Source organism: Microtus pennsylvanicus, chromosome 17 (genome assembly GCF_037038515.1).
Source record: "Microtus pennsylvanicus isolate mMicPen1 chromosome 17, mMicPen1.hap1, whole genome shotgun sequence".
Lineage (NCBI taxonomy): Eukaryota > Metazoa > Chordata > Mammalia > Rodentia > Cricetidae > Microtus > Microtus pennsylvanicus.
In genome coordinates this window covers 17247955-17268977 of record NC_134595.1, presented here as the reverse complement: position 1 = coordinate 17268977, position 21023 = coordinate 17247955, and the positions used below count along the sequence as shown (strand labels likewise).

Sequence of the window (21023 nt, the reverse complement as noted above, 5' to 3'; positions counted from 1 at the left end):
TTGGTGTCTCCTCAGTGACTGGACAAGAGCCTCTGTGGAGTGTGGTGGGTGCACAGCCCTCCGCACGGGCTCCACTCTCCCAGTGTTTGTCCCTCCCATCTTATTCTGTCTCTTCAGGCCTTTTCTGGTCCTCGGCACCAACCGTGCCATTCTTGTCACTCTCGCTGCTCACTTACGCTCAGTTCAGAGGATGTCACTTTGTAAATGGCCTCTCCATTCCCTCGCAAGAACTGAGGTCAGAAGTACGATCTGTGAGATGCCTTGTGGCCGAACATGTTTCCAGATTTCTGGAGCATTCTGCAGCCTTCAGATATTTACTGCTGTTCTGTCCACCTCTACCTGAACTACTTCTTTGAATCCTTTAGCACTTTGAACCTTCAATGGTTTGGGGGTCTATAGACTTGTATATCTAAGTAGTTCTTTAAACTGTTTAGGTAGGCATGTTTTCTCTTAGTTAAATTTGGGCTGTGGTGCAAGTCAAAGAAGGAATCAGTGGCACCCTCCACCCCCACGTTGTACTCGTGAGTGTACCCTAGTCGGTGGCATCCTTCACTCCCCATTCATCAGTGCAACCTCACTCGTACCAACTTGGAAACTCTTCCTAAATACTTATTAATATTTCCTTTCTGCATAAGAAGTAATCACTTTCAGATACACGTGAATAATTAAAACACACCTCTTTTACACTTCCTTTCCTAGATTCAGTTTGGAACTTTATCTGACTATTTTGATGCACTGGAAAAAGCAGCTGAGAAGAGTGCCCAGTCCCTGTTCCCTGTCCTGAGTGGAGACTTTTTCACTTACGCCGACCGAGACGATCATTACTGGAGTGGCTACTTCACATCCAGACCTTTCTACAAACGCATGGATAGGACCATGGAATCGCGTCTCCGGTACTAGGCCTTGAGATAACGCCATTTGTTGATCATTTTAGCCACCATAGCATTGTAGCAGTTGTGCATGCGTCCTGTATGGGCTGCTACATTTTAATATAATTCCAAAGTTTTAATATAGTCAGATCAAATCACCACATTTTTCTTCTTCTGAGGGAAAAGCAAGCTATGGAGTTGTGTTTGTTTCAATTTGCAGCACATATTTTTCTAAATATTTTTCCTGCGTCATTTCTGTTCTGTGTTCACATTGTGTTGTTATTACCATGTGATCTGCTGGCAGGTACCTGTTAGAGACAGAAAGGCACATAGGGCTTCTCAGCAGCTGCAAGTGGGCCTTGAAGTGCACACTCTAAAATAGAGTGTATTTTCTACGTGGGGGATCTTCAGAGGCACCGTCTCAGCTCTGGTTTATTTTAAGTATCTTTCTATAGATGTGATTTTTCTGCTAGAAGAGCAAAATTTGAAAGAGATGAAAATTGATGGGGCAAGCAAATGATTGGTTGAATAAGTGAACTGATTGATTCTGTGGAAATGCCAGTAGAAAGCACAAGAGCATCAGGCAGCATGTCAAGTAGAACCATCATTACCGGCAGAGTTTTGCATTTCTGTGATGTCCCCTGTGAGAGCTATTTTACAATTGAGCCCTGGAACTGTGGCCAGTGTGGAGTCTACATTTTATCCACATGCCTGTAGCCATGTATGATCACATTAGGAAACTGTTTTTTTTTTTTGTTGTTGTTGTTGTTTGTTTTTTTGTTTTGTTTTTCAAGACAGGGTTTCTCTGTGTAACAGTCCTGGCTGTCCTGGAACTTGTTCTATAGACCAGGCTGGCCTCTAGCTCACAGAGATCCACCGCTTCTGCCTCCAGTGTCCTGGGATTAAAGGCATACGCCACTACCATTCGGCAAGAAACAGGTTTCTAAGACTCCATGTCAGACAGACATTCTGTGAAATTAACTAACCTGAGATGCCTAAATCTTTCTTTCCCTTCACTTATGACGCAGTTGAGAAATTTATTCTCAACATGGTATTTCCTTTTTAAAAAGAGGGTTTTTTGTTTTTAATTTTATGTATACATGTGTTTTTGCTTACATGTATGTATATATGTGTATCATATGTGTGCCTGATGCCTGCAGAAGCCAGAAAAAGATATCAGATCCTCTGGAACTGGAGTTACAGGTGGTTATGAGCTGCCACGTGGATGCTGGGAACTGGGAACCAAACCCAAGTCCTCTTGGAAGAGCTAGTGCTCTGACCACCCTTCAAGCCATCTCTCCAGCCCCTCCAAACTGAGTCTTGCTATTAAAATCAAGTTAAATCTTACCCATCCTCTTTCATGTGTTAGTGTCTTATCAGTACATTTTAGAAAGATATTTTTTTAAAAATCATGAATTTCTTTAAGAAAATATCTTAGGTATGAAAGAAGTGTTTTTATATTATCATATATTTATTACATGTATTATGTTTATACTATTATAAAATAGTTTTCATGCACTGAAAAAATATCCATAAAGTAATGTCTGCTGTTATAAATTTTTGATGATAAGATATAATAAATGATGAATAGTATAAAGATTTATACCAATGAATTAGTGGCATTTAAGTGTTACTTATTTTCTAATGGCAGAGAGTTGTGAATATCTTAATTTATGAAATATATTCAAGCACAGTGGTTTTGACTAAGACTGTATTTTTGAATTATGTTTTATGGCAAAGCAAAAAGTACACAGTAGTTTTGAATTTCTGAGTCTATTTATGTAAAAACAAGTTTGTTATCTGGCAGTAATATTCCATTCTCATCTGTAAAGTGTAGATTAAAATATAAAGGTATAAGTCAGGCAGTAGTGGTGCATGCCTTTAATCCTAGCACTCGGTAGGCAGAGGCAGGGGAATCTCTGTGAATTAGATATATTATTTGCAATACTGTTTGACCAATAGCTTAAGCATATTTCTGGCCAACTCTTATATCTTAAATTAACCCATTTCTCTTTATCTGTATATTGCCATGTGGCTGTGGCTTACGCCAAAGTTCCATTGCATCTGTCTCATGCAGGTGGCTACATGGCTTCTCTCTGACTCTGCCTACTTTCTGTATATATCTCTTTCAGCCTGGCTTTGCTCTGTTATGCCTCGTACATCAACTTACAGCAGTTGTGTTACTTGCTTTTTGTGGTAGTTTGTCCTAGTAGGCTCATAGATGTTGAATGTTTAGTTCCTAGTTGGTGGAACTATTTGGGAAGAATTGGGGTGTGGCCTTGTTGGAGAAATTATGTCATTAGGGGGATAAGCTCACACCAGCCCAGTCTCTCACTCAGCCTGCTTTCATTTTTCTCACTGTGTTATGTACAGTTGGCCCTACCTTCCACCAATAGGCTCTGGCTTCTTTCCAGGGTCATTGTAAACACAGTATTCACTGGTGATCGAGAACTTAAATACATTAACTAGATATACAGAATTTTTATCATTAGTATCGTCTGTTTAATGAATTAACATTGTAGATTTCTTTTTAACAGTATATTTGAAAGTCATCAGTGAGCTAGGCATGGTAGTGTATTTGTTAAACCCAGCATCAGTGGGGCTAGTGGTGGATGTGGGCAGAGACAGGTGGCTCTCTATGAGTTCAAGGCTAGCCTGGCCTACATAGTAAGACCCTGTCTCATCTATAAAAGCAACAGCAACAAAGACATTAATGATTGTAAGCTCAAATGTTTGCTTCAGAAAATATATTAATGGCTCTTTTATGCACTTAGGACTGCTGAAATTCTTTACCATTTGGCCTTGAAGCAAGCTCAGAAATACAAGATAAATAAGTTCCTCTCATTACCACACTACACAACACTGACAGAAGCCAGAAGGAACTTAGGACTGTTTCAGCATCACGATGCCATCACAGGAACTGCGAAAGACTGGGTGGTCGTGGATTATGGTACCAGGTAATGTAATTATCGAAACACAGATTCAAGTAAAATCTTTTTACTTGAGTCATACAGTTGTATACATGTGTGTGTGTGTGTGTGTGCGTACGTTTGTGTATCTGGAGACAAAGCTGCTTGTGTATAAAAGATCACATACATAGTGTTATTTGTTCTATATATTCCTATAGCCAACCATCACCAATTTTCCAGAACTCTGAAAGCATCATGGTAGCCGTAGCTCCCACCTTCGGTCTCCAGATGTTAGGCGTTGTCTTAAAGGCAGTCCTGCTTTCTCCTGAGTACAGCTTGACCGTCGAGGTTTTCTTCTTTATCAGGCAGCTCAGCCGTGTCTTCTTTCACGCCAACTTGTTCATGGATGCTTGACGTAAAGGCACGAGGATAGCAAGGGAGGGTGGAAGAAGTCAGTTGTGTATGGGTGGTGATAGCAGTTGGAAGTGAGAATGATGGAGATAAAGGATCTTCATGGAGGGTCTCAATCGAGAACACAGGTACTCGGTTACTTAAAGAATTTTTAGACTAAAGACTATTGAAGAATTTGAAGCTGTGTGTACACTGTGGCTTGGAACGGCCGTCTTTCTAACCAGTGCTTCCCAGCAGTGGAAAGACTGACCTTCAGTGGTGGGGACCTCTATCATCGTGCCAGTGTGGATAACTAGGCATGGGGATCGACCTACTCGGGGAGGGTTTCACACTGGACAGGACAGCTTACCCATTGTCTTACTATGTGTCGACTGTGGTTTCTTCTGGTTTTCTTACCGTTTCTTTGCTGTGCACGGATGCTGTATCCAGTGGTAGGGAGTGTGTCTACCATGCATGGGATCTATTAGTGTAATCCCTTGTGCTACAAAATGCACATAAAAGATGCTATACTTTGTAATATCTTAAAATCATCAGACATATGCTGTGATGTTCTTATACATTTGGAACTTGATTTGTTTCATAACTATTCCTGTAGGTGAGAAGTCTGTGGATCATGTCAAATCAGAACTAAACAATTGGTTTGTTGTTGACATTGCTAAGGGCTAAAGTTCTTAGTTACAATATTTTAATTGGTTTTCTAGAAACAGAGAGGAAATAGATTTTTCTTAAAGGCTCACTATTGTCTCGAGCCCTTCAAGAAGTATGTCTAAAGTAGCACCTTGCATGTCTTCTCAGTTTTCACGAGAAACCCGTTTTCCTGAGTGTATTCTGTACGGAGGTTGAGCTGGCATTCGTGGCAGCGTAGTCTGTTTCTCTCATAAAAAGCAGGTGGAAAGCAAGGTCAGTACCTGCTTGTCCTTGTTCTTGCCTATGTCTTATGGAGGACTTCTGAGTAAGTCTTGGACTCACCGGACAGCGGGTAGGCATGCTCCTGCTCTCCCCACCTGTTCTTTGTGGCTGCCATCAGACACTGAAGTTTTGTCCACTCTCTGTCTCTTTCTTGTCTTTTATAGGAGGCCAGCACTAGGTACCCAGTGTGGGTTCTGGTACTGGAGTTTGATAAACCAAGCCTGTGCAGCACGGCCTACTAGAGGAGGTGGAAAGACACAGTCATTTTCAAATTCTTGACATTTGTGAATTTACTCCGCCAGTGCTTCACACTTCAACCGAGAAGTCGTAAACAATTATCAAGTCATTAGCACAGACACTTTGAAGAAAGAGATTTCAAAACGCATGTAAGAGAACTAGAGACAAAGAGCAGCTAGCACTGGCACTTTCTTACGCTCACACTGTTGACTGCTGTTCATTCAGATGTTGGCAGGCATGTCCCTGCGAACAGTCGTGTGAGCGGCTGACTGATGGCTACTAAGAGGGATTCCAAGCAGGATTAATCCTGCTCTGTTTATCTTCCTGTCATATTTTAGAAGGCTGTAGATACCCCAGTCAGTATGCCAGCTCCACAGTGCCCAAGGGATTCAGGCCCTTCCGACCTCTTTCTCTTTCCCCAGGGTGAGCCTGAGAGCTGTGCACTCAGCGGTAGCTAAATATTTGCCGATTTGTTATTTTTTGTTTTTTTTTCTTTTTTATTTAAATAGGGTTTCTCTGTGTAGCCTTGGTTTTCCTAGAATTCTTTCTGGAGGCCAGGTTGTTTAAGATGGAGAAAGAGAATGCCCCGTCGCTGATTTGAGGGTTAATTTTAATCATAACATGAAAAAAAAAAGTTGGCTGGGACAGTGGGATGGACATGTAGGGTCACATGTCGATAACGCAGCTTATAGAAGGGAAAAAGTCAGTTATGTAAAGATTTAAAAGTGTTTCGGCTTTTCCTATGTTGTAATTACAGTATCAGGAGAAAGGTAGCGAGGTGAGTGTGAGCGTCCAAATGCACAGATGAAACTGTTGACCGATAGGCACGATACCAGCTGTTCAAACACAGCCGTGACCATAAACGGAAAAGCTGTGATCCCCGAGTGCGTGTTCTCTGGGCCATGTTCTGTGTTAATAGGCCGAGCTCGTGTTAAGATGTTTGAGGCACTGAGAAATCTCACACTGACGAGAGGTTTAAATGTTTAAATTTCGTTCTGCCCCATGTTTCTTGAACTCATTTGCTGGGCTCTGTTTGGCTCTGTTTTAATCAGGGCAGCTTTGCATCTCTGAGGAGTGTTTGGGGGAATGCTCCATCCTACGTCAGTGCCCATTTCATTAGGACGCCAGGAGTATGTGGAATAGAGGCAAGCATCAATGGTGCCTTCAGCTCACTCTAATCAGGACTGTTTAATATGCCTGATCCATGGTCTGCTTAAGCTGTTGTCGAACATGACTCTACAGGTTTAGCTGTCTGCTAAAAATAGGCATACAGCTACTAGAAACAAGCGTGGGTTGAAGGAATTATTTCCTTAATTAAACTGCCTTCAGTCATCTGGTCTTTAGTCTGTTGAGAACACCTAATAAGAAGGGCAAACGTGGCATGCCGAAAAATTTGTATGGATAGTGATATGAACTAGAGCCTGTTGAAGAACGGTGGGCTGCGTCCCCGGCACCTAGCTGCCTGCATGGCTAGCTTATGCCTTGAAATAATTACATGGAAACTGTATTCTTTTAAACACTGCCTGGCCCATTAGTTCCAGCCTCTTATTGGATAGCTCTTACATATTGATCTAACCCATTTCTAATATTCTGTGTAGCACCATGAGCTGGCTTACCAGGAAAGATCTTAACCTGCATCTGTCTGGAGTGGGAGAATCATGGTGACTCACTGATTCAGCTTCTTTCTCCCAGCATTCTGTTCTGTTTACTCTGCCTACCTAAGGGTTGGCCTATCAAATGGGCCTAGGCAGTTTCTTTATTAATAAAAAATCACTCCCGCATCAAGAGCCCATAAGATTTTATTATTAATGCTAAAGATTTACTATTTAAGTCTATTTAATTAATAATATTGACCACGTACACTAAAGGTTTTATGTTCTGCCATAGGAAGTTGGCATTTTTGTTTGTTTTTTTTTTTCTAATTGACATAGAGATTTTTGTTTTGAGACAAAGCCTTTGTACTTCAGGTATGAACTCTCACGCTGTATTCCTGACTGGTATCATCTTTGTGGTGATCTTACTGGTCCAGCTGCATGCCGAGACCATGTCCAGCGTCTTTTATAAATGCTTGTTGCTGTCGTACAATGCTAGCAAACATGTTTTAGCACGCAGATACCAGGTTGCTCCCTGTAGTAGAGAAAGCGATGGTCGATTCTATGAGCACAGTAGGACTTTCCCATCATTTAACATGGTTGGCAAAGCTTATTTTCAAGTTCTGATCAAGTGTTTGTTTAAGGATGCTTGGTCCATAAAACCTTATACAAGCCTGGGTTTAAAATTACAGAGAATTCACACCAAGTCCTTTCCCTTGGGGTATCCTCAGCAGTTACAGGTAATTTGCTGAGAAGATACTCCAGAGCCCGGAATCAGTGGAGTCTTGACTCTGCTTTTGTTTCTCAGACATAACATAAAACTTGACTATAGTTATTAATGTCAGTACCCAAGCAAAGCAACAAGGATGAAGGCCATCCCGTCATTCAGATCTGTGAGAACTCTTCTTCGTAATTGTCTTGAACAAGAACATGACATAAATCCAACCAGATATCACTGTTAGTTCTCAGGAACAGCTTACATACAGATTGGATAGTCTTGCTAACCTAGAGTTAATAGTGTATTTCCTTTTGCAGTTCTGTTAACACTCAACTTTTTTCCCTCCTGGGATGAAGAAGTTAATAATTGCTGTGTAATATATTTTTTGTCACTCTTGGAGTAATCATGATAGATATACTTATTTGGCATGTTTGGTAAGCATTTTGAATAAGTGAGTATGATCTGGATATGTCCAGGAGAGCTTTATTTTAGCTGAACCAGTTTTATTTACTGGTCGAATCTTCTGACTTAGCATTTCCCCCTTAGTATTTAATTCTAGAGGAAAACAGAGAGCTAGCTCATTGTAGAATCCCTATGTATTTAGCCTTGTGAAGATAAGACGAAAATGGTGGTAGCTTGGCCATTGTTTTCAAAGTGAAAATACACAGAATTTTGAGTTCTCAGACTAATACAATTTTGCCTTATAGACTCTTTCAGTCACTAAATTTTTTGGAGAAGATAATTGGAGATTCTGCATTTCTCCTCATCTTAAAGGACAAAAAGATGTACCAGTCTCAGCCTTCTGACACCTTCTTGGAGATGGTTAGTTGATTTCTTCTATGATTGCAAAAAAACATTTGATTCTTTTATTCTTGGATTAGAAAAGTGATGAGAAGCTCCATTAAAATAATATTAAAGCATTAAAATTGTTTTGTTCATTGTTTAAAGAATTTTTATCACTTTGTATAAATGTCTGCATATTCAACCATCTCTTTTCTATAGGTGCGTTTGCATTAATTTCTGTCTGTAATTCATTCTGCCTAAATCTTAGTATGAACTTCTTTCAAAGTAGACAAAATGGACTTTTTGAACACTGTTTCATTGTAAAGTAACCAGGCATTATAATTAATTATTCCTCTTGGCTATAATTAGAAACCACTTGATACTTGAATTTTTTCAGCCCCTAATCTGCTTCTGATAAACTGATTTTGAGTGTCTTTTTGGTGTCAGGATAGGTTTGTTGAACACTGCGGACAGTGCAGAGGTGTGCATATTGACCACACAGAGCTTAAGGAACTAGGAGACTAGCTATCTGTCTCCGCCAGGACCTCTGAGGGCCTTGGACGTTTTCCTAGTTCGTTTTCAGTGTTTAGGGTGGTGGTATCTGCCTTGGCTTGGGCCGGTATTAGGGGAGCAGGAGAGTCAATACAAAGATGCACTGAGAGGGATATGCTGCCCCTCATCTAAGAAGATCCATGAAGAAGATGGCTGAGTACCACCCTCTACACATCCTCTTGACAACGTGGATATTTAAAATTGTAACTTAGGTATTAGTAGTATCTTTTATGAATGTTCGGATTTGGAATGTTACGTGCAATTTGAATTTACACATCTGGAATTAGACATGCAGCTTCAATATTTTCTTAGATGGCTGCTTGTTATCAAGTCATGATTACAAATTTTTATTTTTAAAGTGAGAAAACACGAGAAGTGCATGTATATTTTCCAAGGATGTGAGATATGGAATGTAAAGATTGGGGGGAGAATTTTTTCTAGTGCTTGGATTTACTTAGTTAGAAAATGGAGCAATCCATTGTGCCATTGTAGAATGTGTAATACGTGTTGTGTTTAGGTTTGATACTCTTATCTCTGTCTCTCGTTGCCTGTGTATCATCTCTCTCTGTGTCTCTCTCTTGCTCTCTCACACACATAAACAAATTAGGGTTTTGCTTTGAATTTGGCATGTTTCCTATACCTTGAAAAAGAATCTTTGTCCCCATATTGTGATTCCTTCCAAAAATTTGTAAGGTAGTATTGGATAGCTAATTTCGATGCTTAGTTTTTAAAAGTTAAATTTAAAAACACGATGCCTTTCTTACAGGACACGAAGCAAATTTCACAAGATTCTCTGCCAAAAAAAACTGTGATACAACTGAGTGCACAGGAGCCCAGGTAAATCTGCAATTCCTCGTAGAAGTTTGCCACTTTCCTAGCAATCCTTGTTTCTTTGGCTCGGACCTTCATTCAGCACATACTTTAAGGAAGTTTTTCTTTAAATCAATTACTTTTTTTTTGAAGAAATAGGTTTTCTTCCATGACAGTCATATTCAGTGCTCAGAACTAACTTGGTACAGTGATTACTGTGTTTTGATTGTAATATTTATATATATGGAAGTCACGGGATGGGAAATATGTAGCTTGTGATCCAGGTATTTCCTTATCTTTGTAATGCTGTTTTTAGATTATTGCGTTTTTGCATTGATCTTCCATGAAGTTTCTTCGTTTTCATTAATCCCAGATCCTAAGTATTTGAAAGGAAGAAATAATCTAATAACTGGCAGATCACAGTTTCTTCTCTTCCATTTTCATTGGAAAACTACCCTGTTTCTCCTTAGACTACAACATTGTTGATGTATACTGAAGTAAACGGTCAGGTTGTTTATTAAATAAAAGCCAGGATAACTTGTGGCTGCCTTCGAGTTATAAAGAAGGGCAGCTGTTTGCGTTGGTCCTCTCTCACCCTCCGTGTTTCCTGACCAAGTATTCATCAGTTACTACCCATGAACGTAGGCTTCTGGTATTTTGTCATAACGTAATTTTAAAATCTTAATTGAGAAACTTAGTGTCACCTCTTTCAAGTTGAAGACTAAAATTTTTTAAAGTTGATTTGTGATTTTCAGCTAAGTATGATTTATTAAAATTATGGAACATAAATGCAATAACATTAGAAACAGTCTGCAGTACTAGTGAAGTTGAGGTTTTGATGAGGCACTCGGCAAATCCGTGGTTGTCTGATTTCTTCCTTAAGTAGAGACCTTTGCAGCTTGTTCCGCACAAGAAATAGGGGTTCTTTACTTTCTGGGGGTACTCAGAAACTCTGCTGAGCTCATTAAATCTTTTACTGCCAGCTCATAGTGTGGAAAGATAACGGCATGGGAAGAAGCATCAATTATAAAACGTTTCCTTTGTTTTAAAAGAAATGATGTTTGAATGTATTTGTGGGTAGGTGTCTACTTCTTAAATATTGTATAATAATAAGCGATTTGGCTTGAATAATCATAGTAACTTTTTTTCTATCTCCTGTTTTGACACGGGAAGATCTTTTGTTTGCTAAAATACTAAGGATGCTAAGTACTTCAACAAGTGATGGTGACAGATGTCATTGCTGCCCTCCCTGGTTGCATGTTGTTGTGGGTTAAGGCAGGCTGGGGTCTCAGCAGATCAGAGGGAGAGCCTGTGCCTTGGGCAGGACTTAGGTCATTTAGCCTTCCCTAAGCTGGAGGAAGAAAGGTAGAACACAGCTGTTATAGTGATGGTGATGGGTTTGCTTACAGATTAGCACAGATGAAATTTTTAAGGCTTCTGGTCAAATATGCCCCTGAGCAGCTCATATTTAAGCAATGTTTTCATCTTCTGCTATTTTTTTTCAAGTAAGCTCCTGCCAAAGGGCAGTGCGGCCTCTTCTGTAATTTGATTGTTGGGTTCTGTTTCTGTCTCTATATGTTTTGTATCTTACGTTTTAAAGTCTAGCTACAAATTGCCTTAGTTATTGATATGCTAGTAAAATCGCCTATGAACTAAAAGAATGACAGCAGCCTTTAAAAAGAACTCAACAGTTTTACTTAGCTGGTCGGGCAAGTTAAATAGCTCTTCGGGGTCTTTAAACAGAAAGTTTAGATTGTGGTGCTGAGTGTTTCTCATGAATGTTCTAGAATTTTTTTGGACATAATTTTAAGTTCAGTTCTCATTTGAGTAGCCAATTATTAATGTAAATAAACCAAACATTCACAGTGTGGAAGATGATACACAGAAAGTGAAAAGTATTATTCTTATTTGTAGCTATAATACAGATGGATTTGGTAGAGGTGAGCAGTTACACGTAGGATTAATATTATGGGGGTGATTAGGAAAGGAATTCTAAAAAGAGACTTAGGGAGTTGATAATGTAAAAAATGTAAGAAGAGTTCTGATACAAACCTATAAATTTTAAGTAATGCATACAAGTGGATTTGCTCATGCTGTTGGTGTTGTTAATTATGACTATGACCTAATACAGTTTGCCTCATATTCAGAAAGTAGTGCAAGTGACGTCACACAACTGATGCCGTGGTTAATTCCCAGGGCTTCCAAGAATTACAGTGTAGGAACCCAAGGAGTGCTTGAGTTCAGAAAAAAAAATTTTCTTTCTCTTTCCTCCACTCTGTTTTCTAAGGAAACTGACTATAAAGACCCCTACCAGAAAGTTTAGTGCAGGGCGTGCGTGTAAGTCAGGTGACATGAAGACTGAGTTTCTTCTATTCAGGAAAGACAAGAATTAATTTCACTGTCACTCAGGCCCGAGGCCACTTTGCTGTAAAGGCAGCTTCTCTCTGCCAGGTGGATTTTCTGAAACATCACTAAGAATAAAAACAAATTCATAAACCTGAGAATGGGAAATCTTCAAGTTAAATACTTGGTTTAGCTTCATTTTTGATGTTGTACCAGAAAACTAGGTTAGCTGAACTTTAATGACCATGAGTTTAAGTGGTTCATGCTCTGGAGGTTGGGAAGTCCAAGGTGGAGCCGCTGCATCTGGAGAGGGCCTCCGTGCTGACTGGTCCATGCTGCTGAGTCAGCCTATGATGGCAGTGGGATCCCAGAAGTAGTTGAGTGTCGGTAAATGCATCATTTTATCAGGAACTACTTTCAATTAATGAGCCCATTTCTCTGATGTAGCAGATCCCAGATTACCTAACCACATCCTCAGGGTCTCAGCATTCAATACTGTTACTTACTTAGTACAGGAACATTCAAACCATGACAGGTGATTTTAGTTTGAGATAAATTTATTTTAACTATTACAAATTTACCTGTAAGAGGTTTCAATTTTTAGTAAGGTATTTCTTGGCAAATAATCTTTTTATTTCCTTTTTCAATTTCTTCTATTTCTCCTCCTTTTCCATCTTACTTCCTCTCTTTTTTTTAAAAAGGGAAGGGAAGGAAGGAGGGAGGGAGGGAAGGATAGGAGGGTAGAATTAACTTGACACAGAAGTCAGTGGTTTGGATGGTTCCGAATGTCAACAGGAATAAAAACTACCTAATGCAGACAAGGCCCTCCTTATTGGCCTTGCCTTTGCTGGTTGAAGGACCCTTCCTTGGTACCTCCCATACCCTCAGTTAACATCCTTTGATTATCTACACATGTGCTTCCTTTATGAGTTCCAATCTGCTAGATAGCTTTGTTCTCTTTTTTCTCTGTTCTGACCACAGAATTCATTTTGACCTCACCTTTGTTCATTTCTTATATTTTGTGAATGTAAAGTCTCCTGACTTTTACCTCTGCTCTCCCTGACATCAGTCTCCTTCCACCACTCTGGGTCTCAGCTGCTCCATCTCCTTCCATTGCCCTGGGTCTCAGCTGCTCCATCTCCTTCCATTGCCCTGGGTCTCAGCTGCTCCATCTCCTTCCATTGCTCTAGTTCTCAGCTGCTCCATCTCCTTCCACCGCCCTGGGTCTTAGCTGTTCCATCTCCTTCTACCGCTCTGGTTCTATTTGCCCATTATGATCTGCTTGAATGACTGTAGTTCTCTTGCTCTTTTCTCTCCAGTCTCCTATAGTCGTTCTTTATTTCCTGCAGGTATTGGTAGCAGGAATTCAAATATAGTGCTCCCAGGAAATTCCTTATAGCATTCTCCAGGAAATTTATGACCTATGTAGGAAGTATGACAAATATTTGTTTTAATAGTCTGCTTAAAAAAAAAAACAAGCAAAAATCATCTCCATTCTAGCATTTTGAAAACAGTTGATTACACCTCTCAGGAGAACTGCTGTCCAGTTCCTGCTTAGGGCAGAGTTTGGGACTGTGCTCCCCCAAGCTTGGCAGGCCCGAGTGTCTTGGCAAAGTTTCTCATATTGCTGGAAATCACTGCTGTCTATGGCTGATGGTTTAGTTGGGCAGTCAATTGCCAGTGTTTACACATGTCCCCTCCAGAGCAGCCAGTTCCAAGAGGGAGTCTCAAAGCTACCCAAACAAAGCAAAATGAGATTAAAAGTGTACAAAACACCATTGAGTTCATTCTGAGTTGGCCATACTCCTGGGCATGGGCCTGCCCTGAGGCATGGTAATGTACCCAGTGAGACTCCATTGGAGATAACCGATTTGTCCTTTGTAAGGGGTGTCAGCTGCAGACAGCTTCATGGTTAGGGGTGGAGCTCATGTCAAAACCAAACGTTGGGCACCAGATGATGATGGAAGTCACAAAATAATCCCACATCAGTTCCGAATTATGAATAATAAAAGGGTTATTTATTTAAGGGAAAACTTACAGATCACTGTCCTAGATAACAGTCCTTAGTGTTAACAAGAACAGAGTCTAGCAGGAAGCAAGAGGGTGGGTGCACTCTTTACAGCTGCTTTTACAGTATAAGAAACCACACCCAAGTGGGCTGGTATCTTAAAGGCTTTTGACTGAAGGAGCGGAATGTGCTCCCACAGCAGTCTCTGAGTTTATACATGTGTCAGACCTGTTGTGTCTAGAAGACATCATATCCTTGGAGTCATCCCTCCCCTCTGGCTCTTACCATCTTCCTGCCTCCCCTTCCCACATGGATCCCTGAGCCCCAAGGGGAGGGATTTGATGAAGACATTCCATTCAGGACTGAAAAAGATCTCTAAAGCCTCTCACTGTCCCCACTCTGTTGGCTCGTGGGTATCTGTGCCAACACATCTACTGCAAAAGGAAGGTTCTCCAATGATGGCTGAGTGAGACACAGAGACCCACTCATTCGCACACTCAGACATCCCATAAAAACACTAAATGGGAAACCATACATATGGCAAGGACATGGAGGATAAAAAGAGAAGAATATATATAACAAAAATAAAAGCAATAAGATAAAATCTAAAATATATTTGAAAAGAGCTGTGACATGGCATTTTGAAGATGACACCGAGTTCATTTTCCATTGCCATCCACTGCTGGACATGCAGCCTGTCCTTAATAGTAGTTTGTTTCCCTAGAGAAAACTCTGGGAGGAAACTAAATTTTCATTTGCAAGCAGTTACAATTGGAGATTATTTCTGGGTTAGGGACAGGGGCATGTGTGCACGTCTCCATTTTGCTCTAGGACCCCATCTGGGGCACACCCTTTACAGGCAGTGTGTATGCTGCCACGGTCTCAGTGAGTTCAATATGTGTATAAATCTTGTTGGTTTCAAAGGCCATGTTTTCTTGGTGCCCTCTCTCCTCTCTGGGTCTACATTGTTTCCACCTAGTCTTCCACAGGGTTCCCTGAACCCTGATGGGAGGGTTTTCATGGAGATTGAATATTTCAAGAACTCTTATACTCTGCACAAAGTCTGGCTGTGTGTCTCTGTGTTTGTTGCCCTCTACTGTAGGAGGGAAATTCTCCAATATGTCTGAGCAAGGTAATAAACTATGAGTATAGCAAAATGTCAGTAGGAGTCATTTTATTGCTAGGTTTTTTGTTGTTGTCTGCCTGCCTGCCTTCCTTCCTTCCTTCCTTCCTTCCTTCCTTCCTTCCTTCCTTCCTTCCTTTTTTTGTTCTTGGTGCCCATGCTAATGGTGTTCTGTTCAGAAAGTCTTCCTGTACCAACAAGTTCAAGGCTTTTACCCAATTTCTCTATTACTAGATTCAGTGTATCTGGCTTTCTGTTGACGTCTTTGATGTGTTTGAATTTGAGTTTTGTGCAGGGTAGTAAATATGAATCTATTTGCATTCTTCTACATTCAGCCATCCAGGTTGAGCAGTGGCATTTGTTTAAGACACTGTAGGAACATATATTTTTACAAAATAAAGGAGTGATAGTTCTCATCTTTGGAGGCAGTGGCGTGTGACCTACTGTCCAGTACTGCTCACAGACCTACCATATAAGAAAACAAACTCACTGCCCAAGATGTCTGAAGTCTCATTCCATTATAATAGTGCCTCAAATTTTCCATCTTTAGCACATCTAGCAAAGCTCATTTATATTGCTTGGCAGCTAATGGTGGCTTGTTTCTGCCAGTATAATTATGCTACAATAATTTCACTCAATTATAATGTCATTGGTAGTGGAAACTATGTACACTGTTAACAGTTATTGTATTCCAAATAAAAATTAATAATACAAAGTAATGGGACTAGGGTTCTTTCATTTTCATACGTGTTGTAGGGAGGCCACTTGTTTGTTTTTCTGGCCGCCCAGACTCCTGAAATAACCACACAGAAACTGTATTAATTAAATCACTGCTTGGCCTATTAGCTCTAACTTCTTATTGGTTAGGTTTAATCCATTTCCATTAATCTGTGTATCACCACGTGGTTGTGGCTTACCAGCAAAGTTCGGTGTCTGTCTCTGGCGGCAGCTCCATGGCTTCTCTATGACTCTGCCTCCTCTCTCCCAGCATTCAGTTTAGTTTTTCCCCTCCGACCTCTATTCCCTACACAGGTCCAAGACCATTTCTTTATTAACCAATAGTATTCACAGCATACAGAGGGGAATCCCACATCACATATGTATATATTTCTTTAATTTACTGTGATCACTGTGCCTGTGTCTTTAATGGAGTGAGTATTCATTATCAAGATTCATTAGGATATATCTAATTATTGATGGAAGAGAATATTCAGCTTCAGACACTAATGTGCGTAAAACATGTGCTGTGTTCCATTCCTGGTGCCGCTTCTACTTTTCTGTACCAATTGCTATTGGGAGGTAGGGCCCCTGAGTGCTTCCTAATGAACTTCGTACACATAAAATAGCAATCTGACAGAGACTTGAACTTGTGCAACTTATCATTTAAGATGTTGGAGTTTCTATATTATGAGACATGAAAGACTTTAGGCTTCATCTAATTGTTGCATGTTCATGAAGCTACCACCTTTGAGGTTCCATTTTAGAAGGGTCTTCGAGACAAGGGTGTGTAAAGGGTCTACGGATGTCTGAGTGAGTTCACCTCATCACCTTGGTTTTCACACTCAGTACTTGGCTGTGATTGACAATGGAGTGTTTCTTCATTTCGGAGAGCAGTTCTTCTGCCCTCGATGCCAACTGGGTGATGGAGCTCATGGCTCCAGGTGACTTTTTGCTCCCTTGTTACATCTCTGATAGTTTGTGTACTGAATGAGAGTTGCACGCAAACATCTGACAGAGCTAACCAGGTGTGTAAGTGTAGATTTTAAATGACCAAACCAAGTTTGCATCCTTATTTTTGCCAGAGAATAGAATTCATTGTCTACTTATACCTGGCACTGTTATCTATTATAACATTTATTATTGTTTATTATTGTAGAATAGAATTGGCAGAAGCAGGTGTAGTTTCAAATGTAACTGAGATGCATGAACTGAGGTTGCTGTAATTCGAGATGTGTGTCCCAGGAGAAGAGATATGTGCAGAGGGGACTTGCCTAATGCTCGGTTGTGGGAAGATGGAAGATTGCTAGCAACGATAACAAAGACTACAGGCTACAAATCAATTAATTTAAAATGTAAAAGTTAGTAAAAAGCCTCAGCTAATAGGCCAAACAGTGTTACAATTAGTATAGTTTCTGTATGTTTATTTGGGCCGGGCGGCCAGGAAACAAACAAGCAGTCTTTGCCTACACTTGTGGACCATAATTATTTAAACTCAAATTCTGTGTGCTAGAAAGTTTGTATAGAAATGCCTTCACATTGCTTAGCAGACAGTTGTGTTTTTAACACCAGGAAGTCTGATGGCTTGCTTCCCCACACATGGCACCTCACAGCATAGAAGTTTATCCTAGGAGAAGTCAAGACTGTAATAGGCAACGTGAATGGATCAGAACTCTGTGCCTGAGACCTCCCATGGTTTCCAAAAACAACTCAAATACTCTGACCTTTCAAGACTATCTCATGTGGGTTTCTGTTTGTTTGTTTGTTTGTTTGTTTCTCCTGTGGGAGAACTGCTGACTGGTAGGATTGGAGAGTCTGAAACCCATAAAAGCTGAGTTAATCTAGTACAGGTCTCTAAGTACAATAGCACAATGCTCTATGACTCTATCTGAGATTTAAGGCCTGAGTTCATAGGCTCTCCTGAGATACTTTTCTGTTTAAATATAATTTGCATGTAAAAAGTATTTGCATATTTGTACCTTCTCTCCTGTATTGTTTTGTTAATTTGACTTTTTCAAAATAATGTTTGACCAGTTTTCTGATTTCATCCTGCTGATTCAATTTCTTTTTTTTTTAATTTTTTTCCCGTTTATTTATTTATTAAAGATTTCTGTCTCTTCCCCGCCACCTCCTCCCATTTCCCTCCCCCTCCCCCAATCAAGTTCCCCTCCCTTGTCAGCCCATAGAGCTATCAGGGTTCCCTGCCCAGTGGGAAGTCCAAGGACCACCCACCTCCATCCAGGTCTAGTAAGGTGAGCATCCAAACTGCCTAGGCTCCCACAAAGCCAGTACGTGCAGTAGGATCAAAAACCCACTGCCTTAATAAATAAATAAATTTATAAAAAAAAAAACAACCCACTGCCATTGTTCTTGAGTTCTCAGTAGTCCTCATTGTCCGCTATGTTCAGCAAGTCCGGTTTTATCCCAGGTTTTTTCAGACCCAGGCCAGCTGGCCTTGGTGAGTTCCCGATAGAACATCCCCATTGTCTCAGTGTGTGGGTGCACCCCTCACGGTCCTGAGTTCCATGCTTGTACTCTCTCTCCTTCTACTCCTGATTTGGACCTTGAGATTTCTGTCCGGTGCTCCAAATTGGGTCTCTGTCTTCTTTCATCGCCTGATGAAGGTTAATATTCAGGAGGATGCCTATATGGTTTTCTTTGGGTTCTCCTTATTTAGCTTCTCTAGGATCACTAATTATAGGCTCAATGTCCTTTGTTTATGGCTAGAAACCAAATATGAGTGAGAACATCTCATGTTCCTCTTTTTGGGTCTGGCTTACATCACTCAGAATAGTGTTTTCTATTTCCATCCATTTGTATGCAAAATTCAAGAAGTCCTTGTTTTTTACTGCTGAGTAGTACTCTAATATGTATATATTCCATACTTTCTTCATCCATTCTTCCATTGAAGGGCATCTAGGTTTTTTCCAGGTTCTGGCTTTTACAAACAATGCTGCTATGAACATAGTAGAGCATATACTTTTGTTCTATGATAAGGCCTCTCTTGGGTATATTCCCAAGAGTGGTATTGCTGGGTCCAGGAAATTCGGGATCAACCTACCCCTGGACTCAATTTCTGATTTCAGTCTGTTGAAATATTTTTAGGATATGCCTAAAGGACCAAACGGGATATAGAACTTAAACAAAATAGTTGAAGGGACTAAGGGAACCCGAAGCATATACCCGCAGCATGCATTTTGCCTAATTTTTTAGGGAAACAAAGTTTTGACTCTGCCATCCCCAGAATGTTCTCTTCATCCTTACTATTCTACTTATTTCATGACATCAAGAATCGTGAATATTAATCTCTAAACCATTGTTTCAACCTCTCGTTGACTTACATGAAGTAACATCTATTATATTAGTGGGAAAAAAAATGATCCTTCCAGTTTACATGATGGTTGACCAGGGACACTGAGACTCTCGGTTTCCTATCAGTGTTCATGAAAACAAAAAGGTCTCCGAGCATGGACAGTGAGCCCATCACTATAGTGTGTGATATCCACAGACTACGGAGATGCTGGAACGGAAGACTTGCTGACCCAGTTGGAAGTGAATACAAGGTGTAAGTCTCTAGAAACAAGTATGAGATTAAACCCTTTCTGTTTCAGAACATTTGCCCCCGTGCCTTTGAAACTTATTTCTTGATCGGAGATGCTCTTTCAAGGCTGCTAGGAAGTAGACACCCCGCACCGTCCCTCCCTCACATCTCAGTTGACCAGTCCCCCTTCACAACGCTTTCCAGTCCTTGTCTGGGCCCATGGTGCTTGGAAGCCCAGTGCATTTCTTTCCTTCTAGTTCTTAGGTTGTGTGCGTATCATGAATCAGCCACTTATTTCCTAACCACATTTTACTGTTATTTTTCTTTTATGACTTTGTTAATTTTTATGAAACTAATAAATTATAGAAAAGAGTCTCTTTTATATTAAGTTGTTTGTTTTGGAAAGAGTCCAAGAAACAGCATCACTGAAGAATATTGGTCATATGGCTGTGTAAGATATGGAAAGAAATCATAAACAGTAGACACAATCTGATGACAGATTGCTTAATATCTAAGTTCTTAGTGTTTTATAGGAAACCCAAGCTCAACGCCATGGGTGATCTATGTGTGTAAATAAATACATACGGCTATGCGGAAAGTAATGCATAAAACGGCAATTAGTAGTCTTATTCTAAAAGCAGAGGTTCTGCTGTAACATCAGTAGGTAAGAATATGATGCACATTTGTAGGTTTTATGGTAAAGTAAAATGTGGAGAATCAGCATGTTTGCCTGAGCAGTCCTCTGCTTACACCTCCAGGTCAACTTGAACTCTGATTTGACAGATCCATTGCCAGCCTCTCTCACATTGGCTCGAGTGCTTTCCCTTCCTATATTTTGTAATGAATTGGAGAGCTGAATCTGCCAGAAATAGACTAGTTAGAAACAAGTTGAGACTGATGGTAGATCAATGATGGAGGAAAGTGTTTGCTCAAGGAAACTGCTGATGTTGGCAGCATGGGCCAGAAGGTTACTGTGAATGGTCGGTGCTGAAGAGAGAAGCTCTCTATCTGTTCAGACTGCCTGTCCAGAGCTGCGGTGGAAGACTGAATGCCAATTAGGCACAGTCATCTTGGGTGCTAGCCTTCTGGGAACTTGATGTCAGTCTGGATCTGCCTGTGGGCTTGCTGTCCTCCGGTCTCTGTCTTCTTTATATTCTTCTCTGAGCCTAACTAGGTGATTTAGTCTTTCCTTTCCTTTCCTTTCCTTTCCTTTCCTTTCCTTTCCTTTCCTTTCCTTTCCTTTCCTTTCCTTTCTTTCCTTTCCTTTCCTTTCCTTTCCTTTCCTTTCCTTTCCTTTCCTTTCCTTTTCCTTTTCCTTTCCTTTCCTTCCTTTCTTTCCTTTCCTTTCCTCTTCCTTTCCTTTCCTTTCTTTCCTTCTTTCCTTTCCTTTCCTTTCCTTTCCCTTTCCTTTCCTTTTCCTTTCCTTCCTTTCCTTTCCTTTCCTTTCCTTTCCTTTCCTTTCCTTTCCTTTCCTTTCCTTTCTCTTTCCTTTCCTTTCCTA

General features: G+C 40.4%; 1 protein-coding gene across 1 annotated transcript in view; it reads left to right on the top strand.

Moving 5' to 3' along the window:
* Man2a1 (mannosidase alpha class 2A member 1) overlaps positions 1-21023 on the top strand; it is a 168055-nt gene that overhangs the window by 77372 nt on the left and 69660 nt on the right. Inside the window, exons 9-12 of the mRNA XM_075951125.1 lie at positions 700-893; positions 3644-3826; positions 8353-8467; positions 9747-9817. Coding sequence (XP_075807240.1) covers positions 700-893; positions 3644-3826; positions 8353-8467; positions 9747-9817 — 563 coding nt within the window. The remainder of the gene's footprint in view (positions 1-699; positions 894-3643; positions 3827-8352; positions 8468-9746; positions 9818-21023) is intronic.